General features: G+C 47.3%; 1 protein-coding gene across 1 annotated transcript in view; it reads right to left on the bottom strand.

The window, feature by feature from the left end:
* Positions 1–18,783, bottom strand: part of CAPN1 (calpain 1) — a 51,814-nt gene that overhangs the window by 17,514 nt on the left and 15,517 nt on the right. The window contains exons 4-6 of the mRNA XM_074957941.1: positions 15,187–15,305; positions 2,637–2,770; positions 2,313–2,481 (exon numbers count right to left, since the gene is read on the bottom strand). Of these exons, the coding sequence (XP_074814042.1) occupies positions 2,313–2,481; positions 2,637–2,770; positions 15,187–15,305 (422 nt within the window). The remainder of the gene's footprint in view (positions 1–2,312; positions 2,482–2,636; positions 2,771–15,186; positions 15,306–18,783) is intronic.

The raw sequence follows: 18,783 nt of genomic DNA on the forward strand, positions 1-18,783 counted from the left end.
GTGTAGACACTGTGTTGCTTACGTCGACTGTTCCTGCCTTTCAGAAGCAGACCCACAATGCCCCACACGGACAGTTAAATCAGTGCAAGCACTCCTGGTGAAGATGCACACCGCCGACACACAGAAGATAATGTGCATATGCAAAAGCTATTTAACTACTGCGGTGGCTGTACGCTGATATAATGGAGATCAACTTAATTTTGTAGAAAGAAAAGGAGTACTTGTGGCACCTTAGAGACTAACCAATTTATTTGAGCATAAGCTTTCGTGAGCTACAGCTCACTTCATCGGATGCATTCAGTGAATGAAGTGAGCTGTAGCTCACGAAAGCTTATGCTCAAATAAATTGGTTAGTCTCTAAGGTGCCACAAGTCCTCCTGTTCTTTTTGCGAATACAGACTAACACGGCTGCTACTCTGAAACCTTAATTTTGTAGGGTAGTCTTGCCGTTTGGGTAAGGATGTGTATGGGGGAGAAGGTGCAACAGACAAGAAAGAAAGAGAGGAAGACAGTCTAACGGAGCAGCTGAAAACACGGTGGCTGACCCTCGGGGGAGGTTTTTGGGTTAGGAGTGCAGGCTAATGAGTGTTCTTGGTGCTGTGAGCAAAAAGAAGGTGTTTCCTGCTATTTAATTCCCATACCAGCACCGGTCAAGAAAAGAAAGCTTCATCTCAGCCTTTTGTCTGAATTGAGAATTCTAGATTAACAAAAGAGGTTATTTCAGCAATAGTGCTGGAGCTCATCCTGTTGTCATCAAATACGTAGAACCCATTGTCATCATGTTACTATCACAGATAGCAGAGACTGCCATGTTACTGAACAGGCCCATGGTATACAGGCAATAACTCCCCTGGGAAAAGGACCTCTGGCTGCCCAGTGAGAGGGCGAACCATGGGATGGCCATCATGTACAGTTGGTATGGAAACAGCAAAGTAACAGCCAATGGTTAAGAACTCTGTGCACTTTGTATGTGTATCTGAGCTAAGGAAGAAGTGAACCTTGCAGTTAGAAGAGCTGGTAGACAGGCGAACCTGAGACTGGTGCACACATTCGTGAGCTCCAGTAAGTCACCTGAGGGAATTCCAGTGGAGTTACTTTCTGAAGCACATCTAGATTAAGTGCAGTTTCCTACAGTATATATGCAACCATCACCACTTCACACATTTATTTGGATTGGTGCAGAATGTAAAAGCAAGCCTATCCAGGGCTCTAGGCACCTTTGCCATACAAGCTAAACACTAAACAAAACTGAATACAACAATTTTCAAAAAAACAAAATGGAGATGGGAGGAGCCATGGTCCCAACCTTCAATGCATGAATTTCAGCCTTGAGAAAAGACGGGCTTTGCAATGTATGGCAGGGTGTGTATGTGCACACTGCAAGCAGTACATGAAGCGAAAGATTAAGTGACTTTAACCTCCTGATGGTCAGTGAATCCTTGGACACCAGAAGGTTTTGTTGCTATTCTAAAACATTTCTTCTAATGTGGGACTTGGGGATTTGCTGTAAATATTGATAGGAGATGCACATAACTCAGCAGCCATGATGAGTGCTCCATTTGTTTCCAAAGCTTAACAGCCATTTTGGAACAAAGCTCTGTTTTTGTTAATGAATTTGGGCTTGAGAGCCTGCCTAGGATGGGGGCCACAATGTGAGCCTGAAGGTTTATTTTAACTGCAGCAGTTACCTTGGGTGAGTACACTCAAGTTGAGCTAATCTACCTCGAGTGAGAGCAACCATGCTGCAAAACAACACTTGAACTACAAAGAGGGACTGGATTAGCAAAGTGATATTGGATTGGCATCTAGTTTATTATAACTCAAGCTGCTGTATCCCTACTGCATTGCAGTTGGAGTGACAGCAACACTCAAGCTTCAACCTATACACCCCGACAAGCAAATCAGCTCAAGCGTAAAGCACTACTTTCAACTCGACATAGAAATCTTTGTGGATGGGAACCGGGTTGTGGCAAAAATTGAGCTATACCTCAAGCTAACACTGCAGTGAAGAAAAACCCTTAAAAGTGATGTGGCTTGCCTGGCTGAGTAGATGGTTGAAGAGTCCAGCAGACACCAAGAGGAGTTTGCGTGTGTGTGCGCGCGCCTGAGTGTGTGCATTGAATGGTTGACAAAGGAATCCAATATGCCCGGCTAGATGCCCAGGAGCAAAGGGATCATTGAGCCACTGCCTTGTTTTGAGAATGAGCAGCCTCAAATCCCCAGCCTATTCAAATGGTCCAAGACCCACTCACCCATCATCACCACCACCAATAAGAAAAAAGTGCAGGATACCCTACAAAACAAGAACTCACGTCAATGGAGCAGCCAAGCAGAGATCCCCTTTCCAGAGCTTTCAGAATAATTTGGTAAAGGTCACTGGGGGGTTTCCGAAGCTCATACCATTCGGTGACCCCTCCAGTGAAGTCTTCAAAGCCCTCCGAGGTGCTTCCTCCAGACAGAGCTTCATAGCAGCCATTCACCCTGAGTGAGAACGAAGAAGGCAGATAGTTAGAATTTTCCTATTGCTGTCACACACTCTGGGCCACATTAGTCAGGAAATATCCACCAGCCAAGTGCTTAGTACATCATGGCCATTTCCAAAGCAGAGATGGGCAAGCCCAGACACTGGCACTTACTTGGCATAAGCCTTCTCGAGTAGGGCACTCCAGAACTCATTGCCTTGTGCCGAGTGTACAAAAGCCAGCTTCCCATCCTTCGTTGGGAGAAGATCGTCCACTACAACGTCCACCCACTCCCCAAACTGCCAGATCTGCACAGAGGAGAGACATATGTATGCAAACTGATGGTGAAAACAGCTATAGGTTCTAAGGTCACCCTGATCACCATATTATCCAAACACCTTCCAAAAACGCATTAAGCAACATAGTTAATAGGTGGTACATGTGGTTCATTCTCTAGCTCATCTCCCCAGGGAAAGAATTGTGTGGGCAGTGTCTGGTGAGCTAGGTTGTTTAGTGTGTGTTTAGAAGTTCTTGTAAAACACGGTTTCAATTCTAGTGTAGACAAACCCATTTTGAGACAAGAATTAATTTGTATAATACCCCTGTGTAAGCATGGACACTAATCAACTGATAAAAATGTTTGCATTGCCAGTTTTGCTGTACCCTGCGCTACTCACACTGGTGCTGCAGGATGCAAAGGCTATGAAAATGAGAAGGTCTCATGTTCTTTGCAGAGGTCTGGCAAACTGCCCGGGCTATTTGTTACTGCTCATGCCCAAACAACTGTGCAGTAATTAAACCCCCAAAACTTTGCAAGTCAAGTGATGGGGCACTAAGATTCCATTCAGTCCTTACAGTTAATGGGCAAAAAGGTCATGTAGTTGTCTGAAGCCTCAGTTCAGCAAAGTACTTTTGCAACTGCCTAACTTTAAGCATGTGTCTAATTTACCTGACTTCAGCAGGACTACTCACATACTCAAAGTTAGCCGTGTTCTTAAGTATCTTGATGAATTATTGCCCAAATGCCCTGTGAATGTGAACCAGAAATGAAATTTTAATTAATTGGCTGAGCTCATGAGGCATTACACTCAACTTGATGGCAGTTCTCTGAATGGATGTAGAATCAACTTCCAAACATTGGATCTCATTATGCTTTTTTCTCCTAGATAAAAGAACTGTCTACTATTAGAAATCTCTTCCATGTAGATAGATACTTGTATGTAGACCATAGTATAGTCACATCTAAACCATCTCTTAGATAAACAAAATATTTTTAACTCCTTTAGTCTTAATATAAAGCATGTTTTCCAGACTTTGAATCATTCTTGTAGCTTTTTTCTGAACCCTTTCCAATTTTTCCAACCTCCTTTTTGAAGTATGGACACAAGAACAGAACATGGTATCCAGTAATGGTCTCACTGATGCTATATCCAGAAGTAACACCTGTGACACAAGACATATACAATATCATGGACAAACCTTATGGAATTAAATTAAACCTTACTGAACTAAGCTAAACTTTAAGGAATTAAGTTTTAATACCTTTGGAGTCCATTGTACTGAAAATGTAAATGTTTCTATGCAATTCCACCATAGTGCACAACTTCTATAGGAGGAAGGCAGGATTAATGCAATTTCTGGGAGATAAGAATTTCAAAGGACTTTTTGGGACAATGTGTGTGCAGTGGATTTCCTAGGAAATACATGGGGGTGAAGGGAATGCAAATGACCCCTCTCGAATCAGACTTTTTTAAGCTGCATTTTGAGCAGAGACCCATTATTTGGCTGATTACCAATTAGTCTTTTCAAAAACCCAAACTGGATAAATAAGTGAGTCTCTTGGGAGTTCTTGTTCAGAGCAAAGGGTGTGATGAACTTGAAACCCCAGGAAAACACCCGAGTGGAAGCTGAAGGACTGTTCCATCTAGAGTCGCTGTTACAGTTGGGATGATCTCTTGGAAGGTTATCAGCAGGTATATAGGTTCTTTTATTGTTTTTAATATGTTTTCTCTGTATTGCTTTTACCTTAAGAATAAAATGTGCTTGCTTAGGAGGAGCGGTGTGGTAGCTTAACTGTAGTAACTACACTGTTGACCATCGCTGAAGAGAAGGCAAAAGAAGCCTGCTTAGGCAGCCTGTCTTTTGATGGGGATATCACAGGATGGTCAAGGGACTATGCAGTGTGGAAATAACCTGGTCAGAAGGGAGAGAGAGACGTGTCTTCACCCAAGAGAGCCAATGGATAGGGAGCTATAAGCCTAAAGTGGGTGCTCTTGCTGGATCACAGAGGGGGAATACAGGTGCAGTTGCCCTGAATTGTGACAATACCATCTCCCTACTCCCACTTTGTAGTCTCCTTCTTATACATTGAAGGACTGTGTTCATCATCTTAGCTACAGTATCACACTGGGAACTCATGTTATCCTGTGACCCCTAAGTCCTTTTCAGAGTCACTCTTAAGTGACTTATGGCTTGTCTACATTTCCCGCTGGATCAACGGGCAGCAATCGATCCAGCGAGGGTCAATTTATCGCGTCTAGACAAATCAACCGCCAAACGCTCTCCCATCGATTCCGGTACTCCACCAGGGCAAGAGGCGCAGGTGAAGTAGATGGGAGAGCATCAGCCGTCAACTTACCACAGTGAAGACACCACGGTAAGTAGATCTAAGTACCTCAACTTCAGCTATGTTATTCACATAGCTGAAGTTGCGTAACTTAGATCGATCCCCCCCAAGTGCAGACCAGGCCTTAGACTAAGTCCCATTGAAAGTCAATGGGAATGCAGCTCCTTAGTGGAGTAGAGGGATTTAACAATATTTGATATACATGCTTCCTAGGAAAAAAAAAATCTCCTCCTTGTTTCTGCTGCTAGAACTGTAGCAAACTTTGAATGCAGCCTGCTATGATAGTGAGATCTTCCATTATCTGATTTGATAGAGTGTGACATCTACTCACAGCCGCTGGGTACTGGTTGAATCAAAACACTGCAATGTCATCCTCTGCCATCCATGAAGTTTTAAATGCACAGCTCGTGGGACTGGAAAATAAGGTTCTGTAGATATCCAGCTAGTTTGGACACGTGATCAGTAACAGAGCTGGGTGTGGTTCAGTCACAATGCACAAGGGAGGTACAATTTTAAAAACAGTAGAGAATCAGACCCACATGCCTTGCACATTGTGCAGTCACTAACACTTGTGCCAAATATTCCTACTCTTATTTAGCAGCATTTTACAGCTTATTTAGTATCATTCTGCACCAGAGTAAGGAACAAGATGGAGAGTCAGGCTCTTTTTTTTTTTTTTTTTTTTGGTGGTTAGATGGCCCCCATTGCTGTAGTATCTGTGCACATCACACTCAATATATTTATCCTCAGCCCTTGAGGTAGGCAAGAACTATTCTCCTCATTTTATAGAGGGAGAATTGAGGCACAGAGAAATTAAGTGGCTCGCCCAAGGTCACACAAAATCTAGGGCAGAACAGGGTCTTGAACCGAGGTCTCCTAGATCCTGTGTTAATGCCCTAACTACCTGATCATCCTTCCTCTCACAGTCCTGTTGTGAAGACCTCATCTTGGCCAACAACTGGTGATTGAACTGGGGACCACCACAGCTAAAAGCATGCATCTCTAGCATTTGTGCTAAAGAGCCAGGTTCTGTAGCTGTGGGCTAATACAGAATAGGCTTGGGGTAGGGGAAGGGAATGGGTGACCCTGTGTGTTAATGCACTCGTCTTTCACCAGTGGAGACTGGGGAAGTTTAAATGACTTTGGTGGTTTTAACTTAGCCCCTTGTCAACATATTGATCAGATGAGAAAACACACCCTAGTCTGTGCTCAGAAGAGAGTCAGAAATGGTATTTAAAGGGTAGATAGCTGCATTTCAGAATACAGGGACGTTGGCAGAGCTGCTTGCTGACTGGCTGGGATGGAACAGACTGCTGCAGATCAGGACTGAGGTGCACTGGCAGAGTTGGGGAGGGAAGAACATACACTATACAAGTAAGCATTGCTCTCACCAGAACTATTGGGCTCCCTCTGTGGGAAGCACCTATTCCCTTCAAATGTTTCAAGTGTCAAAAACTGAATTTTCAGTTTGTTTTCATGAGAATTCAGAATAACTATTTCACTCTTCAGGGTTTCTACACTGCTTAGTCATTGCAGCAACTCAGCCCGCAGAAACTGGCCTCTGTCCAGATCAGTTTAACTGTTAGAACCAAAATGTGATGGTTCAGTTCAAGGCTGCCCAGAGAACAAGCACAAATTCTTTTATAATCAGCCTGCTTTCATTCCCCATTGGTAAGAACATCTAAGAGGTACCTAGAAAGGCATCAGTGCATTTGCAGTTCCTCTGACATGCAGTAAGACCACAGATCAAGATTCCAAGCTTTTTATTTTATTCAAGTGCCCCAGAAATATCATGATCCTGAAATTAGGCGGTCAATTTTAGGGATTTCTAAGGTGCCTAACACATGGTATATTAAATTCCAGCCTCCAAGGAAGTCATTGGACACTTAGGTAATATGAAGGTGCAGAGAAGGTGCTAACCCTCCAATTAAAGACCAATAATTCTATAAAGTTTATATTAAAATACTTATAAAAAGTTTTAAATTCCAGTTTTCCAAGTAGAAATGCCACAAAATACATGACTGTCAAGTCATGATGCAGCTGATATTTGCCAAGGCGACAACACAAAATTGTCATGCCAAATTTCTACCTACATTAAATATAGGAAATTTATTTTATAAAGTATCCTGGTTAGATGATCTGGTAAAGAACAAGAGCAACGCATACAGCATTTTATATCTGCAAAGTGCTTTACATAATTAGGTAATTAATCCTTAGGGAATTTAAATTAATGGATTTTAAGGCCAGAAGGAACCATTAGATCATCTAGTCTGACCTGTAGAAGATAGGCCGGAGTATTTCCCCTTCACCCCTGTATTGAGCCCAGTGACTTATGCCTGACTGAAGCAGCTCTTCCAGAAAGGCATCCCAGCTTGATCTGAAGACTGCAAAAGATGGAGAATCTGCCATTTTCCTGGCGTGTTTGTTCCAATGGTTAATCATCCTTACTGTTAAAAATACGTGCCTTATTTCTAACTGGAATTGGTCTGGTTTTAGTTTCTTGTTCTTCTTCTAACAAGGCACTGGTTCTTGTTATGCCTTCCTCTGCTCGATTAAAGCCCCTTTTAGTACCCAGTATTCTTCCCCAGGAAGAGACTTACACATTGTGATCAAGTCACTTCTTCATATTCTTTTTGATCAACTAAACTGATTGAGCTCTTTAAATCTCGCACTGAGACTGTTGTCAGAACTGGTATTAGTACCAAGCATTCCTGGCTCCTAGTCCTTTATTACTGCAATAGCAGCTACTGGCTTCAACTGAGATCGGGAACGCATTGTGCTAGATGTTGTACAGACACAAAGACATAGAGGAAGTGACTTGCCCAAGGTCACATGGCAAGTCAGAGGCAGAGCCAAGAACAGAATCCAACTCTCAAAGGCCCAGTCCAGTGCCCTATCCAGTAATTCCCACTGCCACTTGTGGTCCTGTGTTCAGACTGTGCTTCTGCCTACATGGGCCAAACCTAAATGCAGATAATGTTTGTAATTTCTCTTTATTTGGTCTCTCTTGCGCCTAGTGTCAGGCTTGCCTCCAACCCCACAGCATCTTCCCTCCTTTCCCAGCCTGGCACTCCCTGCACAGGATGGGTGTAACCGTGATGAATAACGAATCAGCTTTGCAACTGCAATGAAATTCACTTGACCTTGGGCTTTACGCCACGGGCATTGCTCAGTGGTGATTAAACCTACTGGTTTACTAGCCAAACAAATATTTCTTGGTTTAGATAGAGATCAGTGCAATTTTCTCCCTGCTAAATACACATGTAGAGCACTACACCCAAAATAAATAACAGTGCAGGTAAAGCAAAAATAAATAAATGACATTAGTGTTAACTTTGAATTCCTGCTGAGGATGGAGAGCTGGAGCTGCAGCACAAAGGTAACCACTAGGACCATTGTCCCAACAGCCACTGGCATTGCACCAACAAGGTACAGTTTGTTTAGAACTGAAAATGTGCTCAGTGCTGAACAAAGGCAAAACAAAAGTCTCTTCTTAAAGAGCCAACAATCTAACAGGCAAGAGGGAGAGAGAGTAACGATACCAATATATGCAGATTTATACCTGTATAACCGTATCCACACCAGGCCCTGGTCTACACTAGGAGCTGAGGTCGAATTTAGCAGCATTAAATCGATTTAACCCTGCACCCGTCCACACGATGAAGCCCTTTTTTTCGACTCAAAGGGCTCTTAAAATCTATTTCCTTACTCCACCCCCGACAAGGGGATTAGCGCTGAAATCGGCCTTGCCGGGTCGAATTTGGGGTACTGTGGACACAATTAGACGGTATTGGCCTCCAGGAGCTATCCCAGAGTGCTCCATTGTGACCGCTCTGGACAGCACTCTCAACTCAGATGCACTGGCCAGGTAGACAGGAAAAGGCCCGCGAACTTTTGAATTTCATTTCCTGTTTGGCCAGCATGGCAAGCTGCAGGTGAGTGCAGAGCTCATCAGCAGAGGTGATCATGATGGAGTCCCAGAATCGCAAAAGAGCTCCAGCATGGACCGAAAGGGAGGTACGGGATCTGATCGCTGTATGGGGAGAGGAATCCGTGCTATCAGAACTCCGTTCCAGTTTTCGAAATGCCAAAACATTTGTCAAAATCTCCAAGGGCATGAAGGACAGAGGCCATAACAGGGACCCGAAGCAGTGCCGCATGAAACTTAAGGAGCTGAGGCAAGCCTACCAGAAAACCAGAGAGGCAAACAGCCGCTCCGGGTCAGAGCCCCAAACATGCCGCTTCTATGATGAGCTGCATGCCATTTTAGGGGGTTCAGCCACCACTACCCCAACCGTGTTGTTTGACTCCTTCAGTGAAGATGGAGGCAACACGGAAGCAGGTTTTGGGGACGAGGAAGATTGATGATGATGATGAGGTTGTAGACAGCTCACAGCAAGCAAGTGAAGAAACCAGTTAGACAGCCAGGAACTGGAGCCAGTACCCCCCGAACCCACCCAAGGCTGCCTCCTGGACCCGCCAGGCGGAGAAGGGACCTATGGTGAGTGTACCTTTTTAAACAGTATAAATGGTTTAAAAACAAGCGTGTTTAATGATTAATTTGCCCTGGCATTCGCGGCTCTCCTGGTTGTACTCCCAAAGCCTTTGCAAAAGGTTTCTGGGGAGGGCAGCCTTATTCCGTCCACCATGGTACGACACTTTACCACTCCAGGCCAGTAGCACGTAGCTGGGAATCATTGTAGAACAAAGCATTGCAGTGTATGTTTGCTGACGTTCAAAGAATATCTGTCCTTTATCTCTCTGTGTTATCCTCAGGAGAGTGATATCATTCATGGTCACCTGGTTGAAATAGGGTGCTTTTCTTAAGCGGACATTCAGAGGTGCCCGTTCCTGCTGGGCTGTTTGCCTGTGGCTGAACAGAAATGTTCCCCGCTGTTAGCCACGGGGAGGGGGGAAGGGTGAGGGGCTCACCATGTGGTGAGGGGAGGCAAAATGCAACCTTGTAACAAAAGCACATGTGCTATGAATGTAATGTTAACAGCAAGGTGGTGAAAGAGTGTACCCATTGTTCTATAAAATGTGTCTTTTTAAATACCACTGTCCCTTTTTTTTTTCTCCACCAGCTGCATGTGTTTCAAGGATCACAGGATCTTCTCCTTCCCAGAGGCTAGTGAAGATTAGAAGGTGAAAAAAACGCACTCGCGATTAAATGTTCTCTGAGCTCATGCTGTCCTCCCACACTGACAGAGCACAGACGAATGCGTGGAGGCAAACAATGTCAGAGTGCAGGAAAGCACAAAATGACCGGGAGGAGAGGTGACAGGCTGAAGAGAGTAAGTGGCGGGCTGAAGAGAGGGCTGAAGCTGAAAGGTGGCGGCAGCGTGATGAGAGGAGGCAGGATTCAATGCTGAGGCTGCTGGAGGATCAAACTAATATGCTCCAGCGTATGGTTGAGCTGCAGGAAAGGCAGCAGGAGCACAGACTGCCGCTACAGCCCCTGTGTAACCAACTGCCCTCCTCCCCAAGTTCCAAAGCCTCCTCATCCAGACGCCCAAGAATGCGGTGGGGGGGCCTCCAGCCACCCAGCCACTCCACCCCAGAGGATTGTCCAAGCAACAGAAGGCTGGCATTCAATAAGTTTTAAAGTTTTAAACTTTTAAGGTGCTGTATGGCCTTGTCCTTCCCTCCTCCATCACCCCACCTGGTGCTTCCCTCCTCCACCACCCCTCCCGGGCTATCTTGGCAGTTATCCCCCTGTTTGTGTGATGAATTAATAAAGAATGCATGAATGTGAAGCAACAATGACTTTATTGCCTCTGCAAGTGGTGATCGAAGGGAGGAGGGGGGGTGGTTAGCTTACAGGGAAGTAGAGTGAACCAAGGGGGTGGGGTCATCAAGGAGAAACAAACAGAACTTTCACACCGTAGCCTGGCCATTCCTGAAACAGGTTTTCAAAGCTTCTCTGATGCGCACCGCGCCCTCCTGTGCTCTTCTAACCATCCAGGTGTCTGGCTGCGCGTAACCAGCAGCCAGGCGATTTGCCTCAACCTCCCACCCTGCCATAAACGTCTCCCCTTTACTCTCACAGATATTGTGGAGCGCACAGCAAGCAGTAATAACAGTGGGAATATTGATTTTGCTGAGGTCTAACGGATTCAGTAAACTGCGCCAGCGCGCTTTTAAACGTCCAAATGCACATTCTACCACCATTCTGCACTTGCTCAGCCTGTAGTTGAACAGCTCCTGACTACTGTCCAGGCTGCCTGTGTATGGCTTCATGAGCCATGGCATTAACGGGTAGGCTGGGTCCCCAAGGATAACTATAGACATTTCAACATACCCAACAGTTATTTTCTGGTCTGGGAATAAAGTCCCTTCCTGCAGCTTTTGAAACAGACCAGAGTTCCTGAAGATGCGAGCGTCATGTACCTTTCCTGGCCATCCCACGTTGATGTTGGTGAAACGTCCCTTGTGATCCACCAGTGCTTGCAGCACTATTGAAAAGTACCCCTTGCAGTTTATGTACTCGCCGGCTTGATGCTCCGGTGCCAAGATAGGGATATGGGTTCCGTCTATGGCCCCACCACAGTTAGGGAATCCCATTGCAGCAAAGCCATCCACTATGACTTGCACATTTCCCAGGGTCACTACCCTTGATATTAGCAGATCTTTGATTGCGTTGGCTACTTGCATCACAGCAGCCCCCACAGTAGATTTGCCCACTCCAAATTGATTCCCGACTGACCGGTAGCTGTCTGGCGTTGCAGGCTTCCACAGGGCTATTGCCACTCGCTTCTCAACTGTGAGGGTTGCTCTCATCTTGGTATTCTTGCGCTTCAGGGCAGGAGAAACCAAGTCACAAAGTTCCATGAAAGTGCCCTTATGCATGCAAAAGTTTCGCAGCCACTGGGAATCATCCCAGACCTGCAACACTCTGCAGTCCCACCGGTCTGTGCTTGTTTCCCGGGCCCAGAATTGGCGTTCCACCGCATGAACCTGCCCCATTAGCACCATGATGTCTGCATTGCCAGAGCCCGTGCTTTGAGAGAAGTCTGTGTCCATGTCCTCATCACTCTCGTCACCGCGCTGACGTCGCCTACTCGCCCGGTTTCACTTTGCCAGGTTCTGGTGCTGCATATACTGCTGGATAATGCGTGTGGGGTTTAATGTGCTCCTAATTGCCAAAGTGATCTGAGCGGGCTCCATGCTTGCTGTGGTATGGCGTCTGCACAGAAAAAAGGCGCGGAACGATTGTCTGCTGTTGCCCTGACAGAGGGAGGGGCGACTGACGACATGGCTTACAGGGTTGGCTTACAGGGAATTAGAATCAACAAAGGGGGTGGCTTTACATCAAGGAGAAACAAAAACAACTGTCACACAGAATGGCCCCCTCAAGGATTGAACTCAAAACCCTGGGTTTAGCAGGCCAACGCTCAACCCACTGAGCTATCCCTCCCCCCGGTATTTCAGGCAGGACTGAATCTCCATTCAGGTTTTCAAGGTGCCCCTGACAGACCTCACTGAAATGACTGCTGGCCGTTGATTTCACGGAGGGAGGGAGGGGGGAGCAAATGAATACAAAACAAATCTGGTGTATTTCTTGTTTTGATCCACTCCATCTATCTTTTACATCTTTGGCTGGCAGCAGACGGTGCTGTTGGACTGCTAGCCATCCACATCTCCTGGCTGCTAGGCAGAAGATGGTACAATAGGACTGCCGGCAGGACTAAAGAGAATAACCTGGTCGAGTCACTCCTAATTTAGTCCCCGCGCCCATGTCTGCCCAGGCGCTCCTGACCGACCTTACCGAGGCGGCCAGGAGCACCTCGGACACGATGATGATGGTTATCAGGCCTGTTGCACCATCTGCTGCCACAAGGCAATGGGTTGCTGCTGCTGTGTAACAATGCAATACCACATCTGCCAGCACCCAGGAGACATAGGGTGACAGTGAGCTGAGCGGGCTCCATGCTTGCCGTGGTATGGTGTCTGCACAGGTCACTCAGGAAAAAAGGAGCGAAACGATTGTCTGCCATTGCTTTCATGGAGGGAGGGCCTGATGACATGTACCCAGAACCACCCGCGACAATGTTTTTTGCCCCATCAGGCATTGGGATCTCAACCCAGAATTCCAATGGGCGGCGGAGACTGCGGGAACTGTGGGATAACTACCCACAGTGCAACACTCCGGAAGTCGATGCTAGCCTCAGTACTGTGGAAGCACTCCGCCAAGTTAATGCACTTAATGCACTTAGAGCATTTTGTGTGGGGACACACCCAATTGACTATTTAAAAACGATTTCAAAAAAACTGACTTCTTTAAATTTGACCTAATTTCGTAGTGTAGACATACCCCAGGACTTGTACGCTTCAGCTATATCAGTTTAAAACTGATACAGAAAAAGTGGTACAAAAAACGTGTAGACAAAGTCCTAATACAAGTGCCCTATACAAGTTGTTCTAAGGTCTTTGCTTACTGATGGTGACATGATTTCTTGCTTCCTACCAGCTTCAAGACATGCATTTCTCATCAGTAACTGAGCTCTTCAGGCTGCCAGAGACCTCTGTCTCTAGCAGGTAACAAGTTGCTACTGATTTCTCTCTCTCCAAAGCCTCTTACCAAAATTAGGCCAACACCTTTCCACCAAGGTTTAATGTTCCACCCCTGCCTGCAAAACCCTGGGGAAAGCTTGTCCTACATGTGATCCAATGGTTTTTAAGGTTACAACTGTTAAAAGGTGCCAATGAACATGATACAAAATGGGTATCACACAGCCTGATAGGAACCTTTTTTTGGTCTATACATTATTTTCACGCATACACACACTTTTCACTTGGGCATCTTTGGGAAAGATACCAATAGTCAAGTGTTATAGGGTGGGCTGGCCCTTTAAGGGGAGTTGGCCTCAGGTCTATCTGTACCTAGTTATCTGCCTCGTATGTGATGGGTTTGGCCCAGTGGTTGGCCAGGAATCATGCAATGGTAGTTCAGAGGGTGGGGCTTCCTATAAGAGATTTTCCTGCTTCAAAGAAGAGGAGACCTCTCTGAAGAAGCCCAGAGTAAGCCTGGAGAGAGATCTGGGCCCTGATGCAAAGATAAAGAGGGAGAGAGACCTGCAGGGGATACAGGGTCAAAGTGGGACAGGGAAGGAACCTGCTGGGAGCTACCTGCTGCCAGGGCAGGTAGCAAAGCCCTTAAGAAGGAACTGGGAGCTCAGGAAGGGTGAATTTAACTGCTGAGTTTGGAGAAGAAGGCTGGGAGATTCTAGCTTTGAGTTAAACGGTTATTTTGTATAAAATAAACCAGACCCCAGAAGGGGAGAGTAATCCAAAAGCACCAGTTGTGGCAGTTTTACTGGGGAAGAAGGTAAACTGAGGGAGCAGCAGGGTCCAACACCAAATGAGGTGAGAATTTCTTACATCCCAGCATCTCACCTGTTACGAATTACACCTGACAGGACACGCACACAACTGCTGCGAATTATACCTGGTAGGACACGCACACAAATGCTGCGAATTATACCTGGTAGGACACGCACACAAATGCTGCGAATTATACCTGATAGGTCACTCACAAAACTGCTGCGAATTATACCTGATAGGTCACGCACAGTTTGAATCTAGGCTGAGGCACATGAACAAAGTCCACAACTGCAGAGTTCCCAAAAAACACCAAGTTTATTACCCTCGAGCATGGTGCCCCCCTGCTAGCCAGGAGGGGACACCGAATACAGATTATGCAAAGGTTATATACCTCTTAGCAAAGCATGTTGCCCTCGTGCATCGGAAACCTTAGCCAATAAAGAAACCCTTTTCTTATCTACCACCTATCCCTGCTTGGTGCATTCCTCATGCTAAACTAGTATGTTAATTACACAGCATGGTCCTAAAGCAATGCATCAGTAACTTTTATTATCAGGATGGGAGGCCTCACATCAAAGGCCAGGAGATAGGGAGTTAGGGACAGACAAAGAACAGATACCGGGAGTCAAGGCAGGCTGGAGACAAGGAGGAGGATTTTCACAGGAATGCAGTATCTAAGGAACACTCCTCCTGGTGCATGATGTGCTTGCTTTTAGACAATGGTGGGCCCCAAACCAAAATGGAGTCACATGTGCTAACTTTTCCTTAACACACCTGGAAGTGGAAGATGCCAGCATATCCATTCTGGAAGCTCTGCCCATGGGGGACCACTCGATGGAGGATGGTATCATTCAAGGTGAGACAAGCAATTGCAGCTAGGAGCCAGCAGTCACCTGAATGAAGGCAGAAAGAAAAGTTAGTCAAGAAAGTTCCATTTGCACCAAGGATGGAAAATAACACTCCCGTTTCTTCAGCAGAGCCTAGCTGCGTTGGATCAAATAACTGCATGGTATGCGGCAGTCACATTTTATCCTCAGGAGAAAAATTAAAAGGTGCAGGCCGCAAACATAGTAGAGCGCAAGATTTCAGGCTTGTACATTGCGGGAGCCATTTGGCAACTCAGGCACCTACTGGGGAGAAAGATATTTGCATAAACCACACACCAACTTTTGCAGCTAACCAGAACTAGCTGTGCAATCCCCCATATGAGTCAGAGCAGCCTGGGGCTCCCGCGCAGACATTCTCCTCAGCCTCCTGCTGCAAGTTCTCACACATCCTCACCATTGTTTTCCAAGGCTGCTCATTCTAAGCTTTGCTGCTGATTTGCTCTTCTCACTTATGTGGCACCAAAAATATGGCAATGCTGACGATGAAAGGGATACTCTGGGCTTTAGTCTGACTCCGCAAAAGTCTGATATCCACTTGGTTTTTTAGACCAAAAGTGATGGAAGCCCCCTTGGATTTTTGCACTATGACTGTTACTTGGCAGAGATACGAATATCCAAGGTGAACGGCATAAGGGAAACAACCATTTTGGCCCTCAAATTTACAAGCTGCCTAAAACTCATAGTTCCATGCAGATGAGAGGATAAATTTCCTTCCACTGGAGCTCCTGCCCCCTCACAGTTTGATCAGGTACCTCATAAGTTACAGTCCCCAAGCAAGTTTATCCAGTTCTCTGTGCACTTTGCACAGGGTTTTTGCTTGGGTGTTGGGGGAGGTGAGATCCTGTGCTGGGCCAGAACTCACCGCCCAGGGAGAGAGGAGCTTTAAACAACCCTTGTGATCCTAGGCTGCTCTGGAAACTGGAGCAGCCCCTGGCATAATTGAGACAGCCCCAAGGGCCTAACTTATGGCAGCCTCCTGGGGGTGCCCTATGGGCTGCAGTTCAGCTCAGAATCTATGGAGCACTATGTACTGCAGCCCCACACCTAACACGGCCCCCCTGCCCAATGCCCACAGCCCTAATCCCCCATGCCAGGGCTTGCAGGTTCCTCCCCTGACCAGATATGGAGCTTTTAGAGCCCCTTTTATCCAGCATAAAGGGGCCAGAATGGGGATGAGGATCTCAGCCAGGATAGGTTTTACTTTATGCTATGCCACTATAATTGGTTACACTTATTCAGGACCTGCTGTGGAAGACAAAGTATCAGATGACTAGTACCATCGGCAGGCCACAGAGCTCAAGGCCACTCCGCACAGCCGAGGAGACTGTAGGGAAAGGGTATAAAAATAGTGACTCTTGGCACATCCATAGCACCCTTCATCTCAAACTGCTTTTGAAAACATCAATGAAGCCCTGTATGTCTGTGCAGTCAGTCCTCGTGGAAAAATAGCATCAGGGAGCAGTGAAACAACTTGCCCCAGGGTTGAGCTGCAAATCAATAGCCAAGCCAGGAATAGAACCCAGGAATCCTCTCTCTCTCCTCCTTGCTCTAACCATTAGAGCACTGCCTTAGCTAAAGAACAAGACCCCAGCGTGTCAGTGCCAGGAGGCATGGTCAAAGTGAAGCTTGGGAAACGTCCACACACTGTGTAAATAAATATATATTAAAGATAACTTATAACTTATTTCTGTGCCAAAAAAAAAAAAACCAAACCCCTATGTAACACCATGTGGAACTCCTTGCCATAAGATATCCATGAGGCTAATAGCTTAGCAGGATTTAAAAAAGGACTGGATATTTATATGGATAATGAGACTCTCCAAAGTTACAATAGTAATTTAAAAAAAAATGAAGATGGGATTTTATCAATCCTCTTGCATCAGGCCATCAGCCAATCTCGAACAGGGTTAGGAAGGCAGTTCCCTGAGGGGTAGGATCTCTGATCACTATGGGATTTCTTGCATCTTCCTCTGAAGCAGCTGGTGCTGGCTGCTGTCAGAGAATGGGCTAGGTCAGGGGCGGGCAAACTTTTTGGCCTGAGGGCCGCATCGGGTTTCTGAAATTGTATGCAGGGCTGGTTACGGGAGGCTGTGCCTCCCCAAATAGCCAGGCATGGCCCAGCCCCTGCCCCCTATCCGACCCCCCCCACTTCTCGCCCCCTGACGGCCCCCCTGGGACTCCTGCCCCATCCAACCCCCCCCGTTCCCTGACGGCCCCCAGGGATCCCTGCCCCATCCACCTCTCCTGCTCTCAGTCCCCTGACCGCCCCCAGACTCCCCACCCCTAACTGCCCACCACCACCCCATCCAACCCCTCCTCTCCTTCCTAACTGCCCCCCCCCGGGACCCCTTCCCCATCCGCCCCCCCCCACTCCCTGTCCGCCCCCAGAACCCCTGCCCCTGATTGCCCCCCGCCGCCCCATCCAACCCCTCCTCTCCTTCCTGACTGCCCCCCCCGGACCCCTACCCCCATACAACCCCCCTGTTCCCCGCCCTCTGACCACCCCGACCCCTATCCACACCTCTGCCCACCCCCCAAACTCCCCTGCCCTCTATCTAACCCCCCCCCCGCCCCCTTACCACGCTGCCTGGAGCACTGGTGGCTGCACCAGATCAGGCAGCTGCGCCGTGCAGCACACAGCACTGGGTCAGGCCGGGCTCTGCAGCTGCGCTGCCCCAGGAGCTCACAGCCCCGGTGCCCAGAGCACTGCGCCGGCGGCACAGCGAGGTGAGGCTGCAGGGGAGGGGGGACAGCAGGGGAGGCGCTGGGGGCTAGCCTCCCGGGCCAGGAGCTCAGAGGCCCAGCAGGACAGTCCTGCGGGCCGTAGTTTGCCCACCTCTGGGCTAGGTGGACCCCTAGTCTAATCCAGTTTGGCAATTTCTGTGTTCCCACAGCTTGACAAGGGCAAGGGCACCATAGCAATTTGGGCTTAACTTGTTTCTCATGTCTGCTTTGCTGTTCACCTTTAATGGGGACCAGAAAACGACTTAGTAACCAAGTAGAAAAAGCCAGACGTGGGGCTGCCCATCTTGCCAGCCCGCTCCTTACAAAGCTCTTTCCGTGGTCTCTGCTGGCCCACACTTGCTGCCTCCTCTGCTCCTGCGCCGTCTCAGAGGGACAGTTGAAAGACGGCTTCAGTGCAGTGGCAAAGGAGGAGGTGGATGAAGGCCGGCAGCAGGTGGGAAGGAGTGGACAAGCCGATGAGGCTTTTTAAGTCCAAAGAATGCTGAATTGGGACTCACTTTCAGAAACAGCTGTGACAGCTGGCAACCAGCCAGGTGCTGTTAGTGCCATTTCCCTCCCCCACACTCCCCCAATGGACATCGGAATGGCATGGTTTAATTCTCCACACACTTCTCTCCCCGCCCAGCCCCCCCACGTGGTCCTGGGATATTTAAAGTTTTGTGGCATTTGCACAGAGCTAGACTCCATTCCTGCTCCAAAGGCCAATCTGCTGTCGGGAGGGGCACAGTGCAGACACACA

This window comes from Natator depressus, chromosome 7, assembly GCF_965152275.1.
Source record: "Natator depressus isolate rNatDep1 chromosome 7, rNatDep2.hap1, whole genome shotgun sequence".
Lineage (NCBI taxonomy): Eukaryota > Metazoa > Chordata > Testudines > Cheloniidae > Natator > Natator depressus.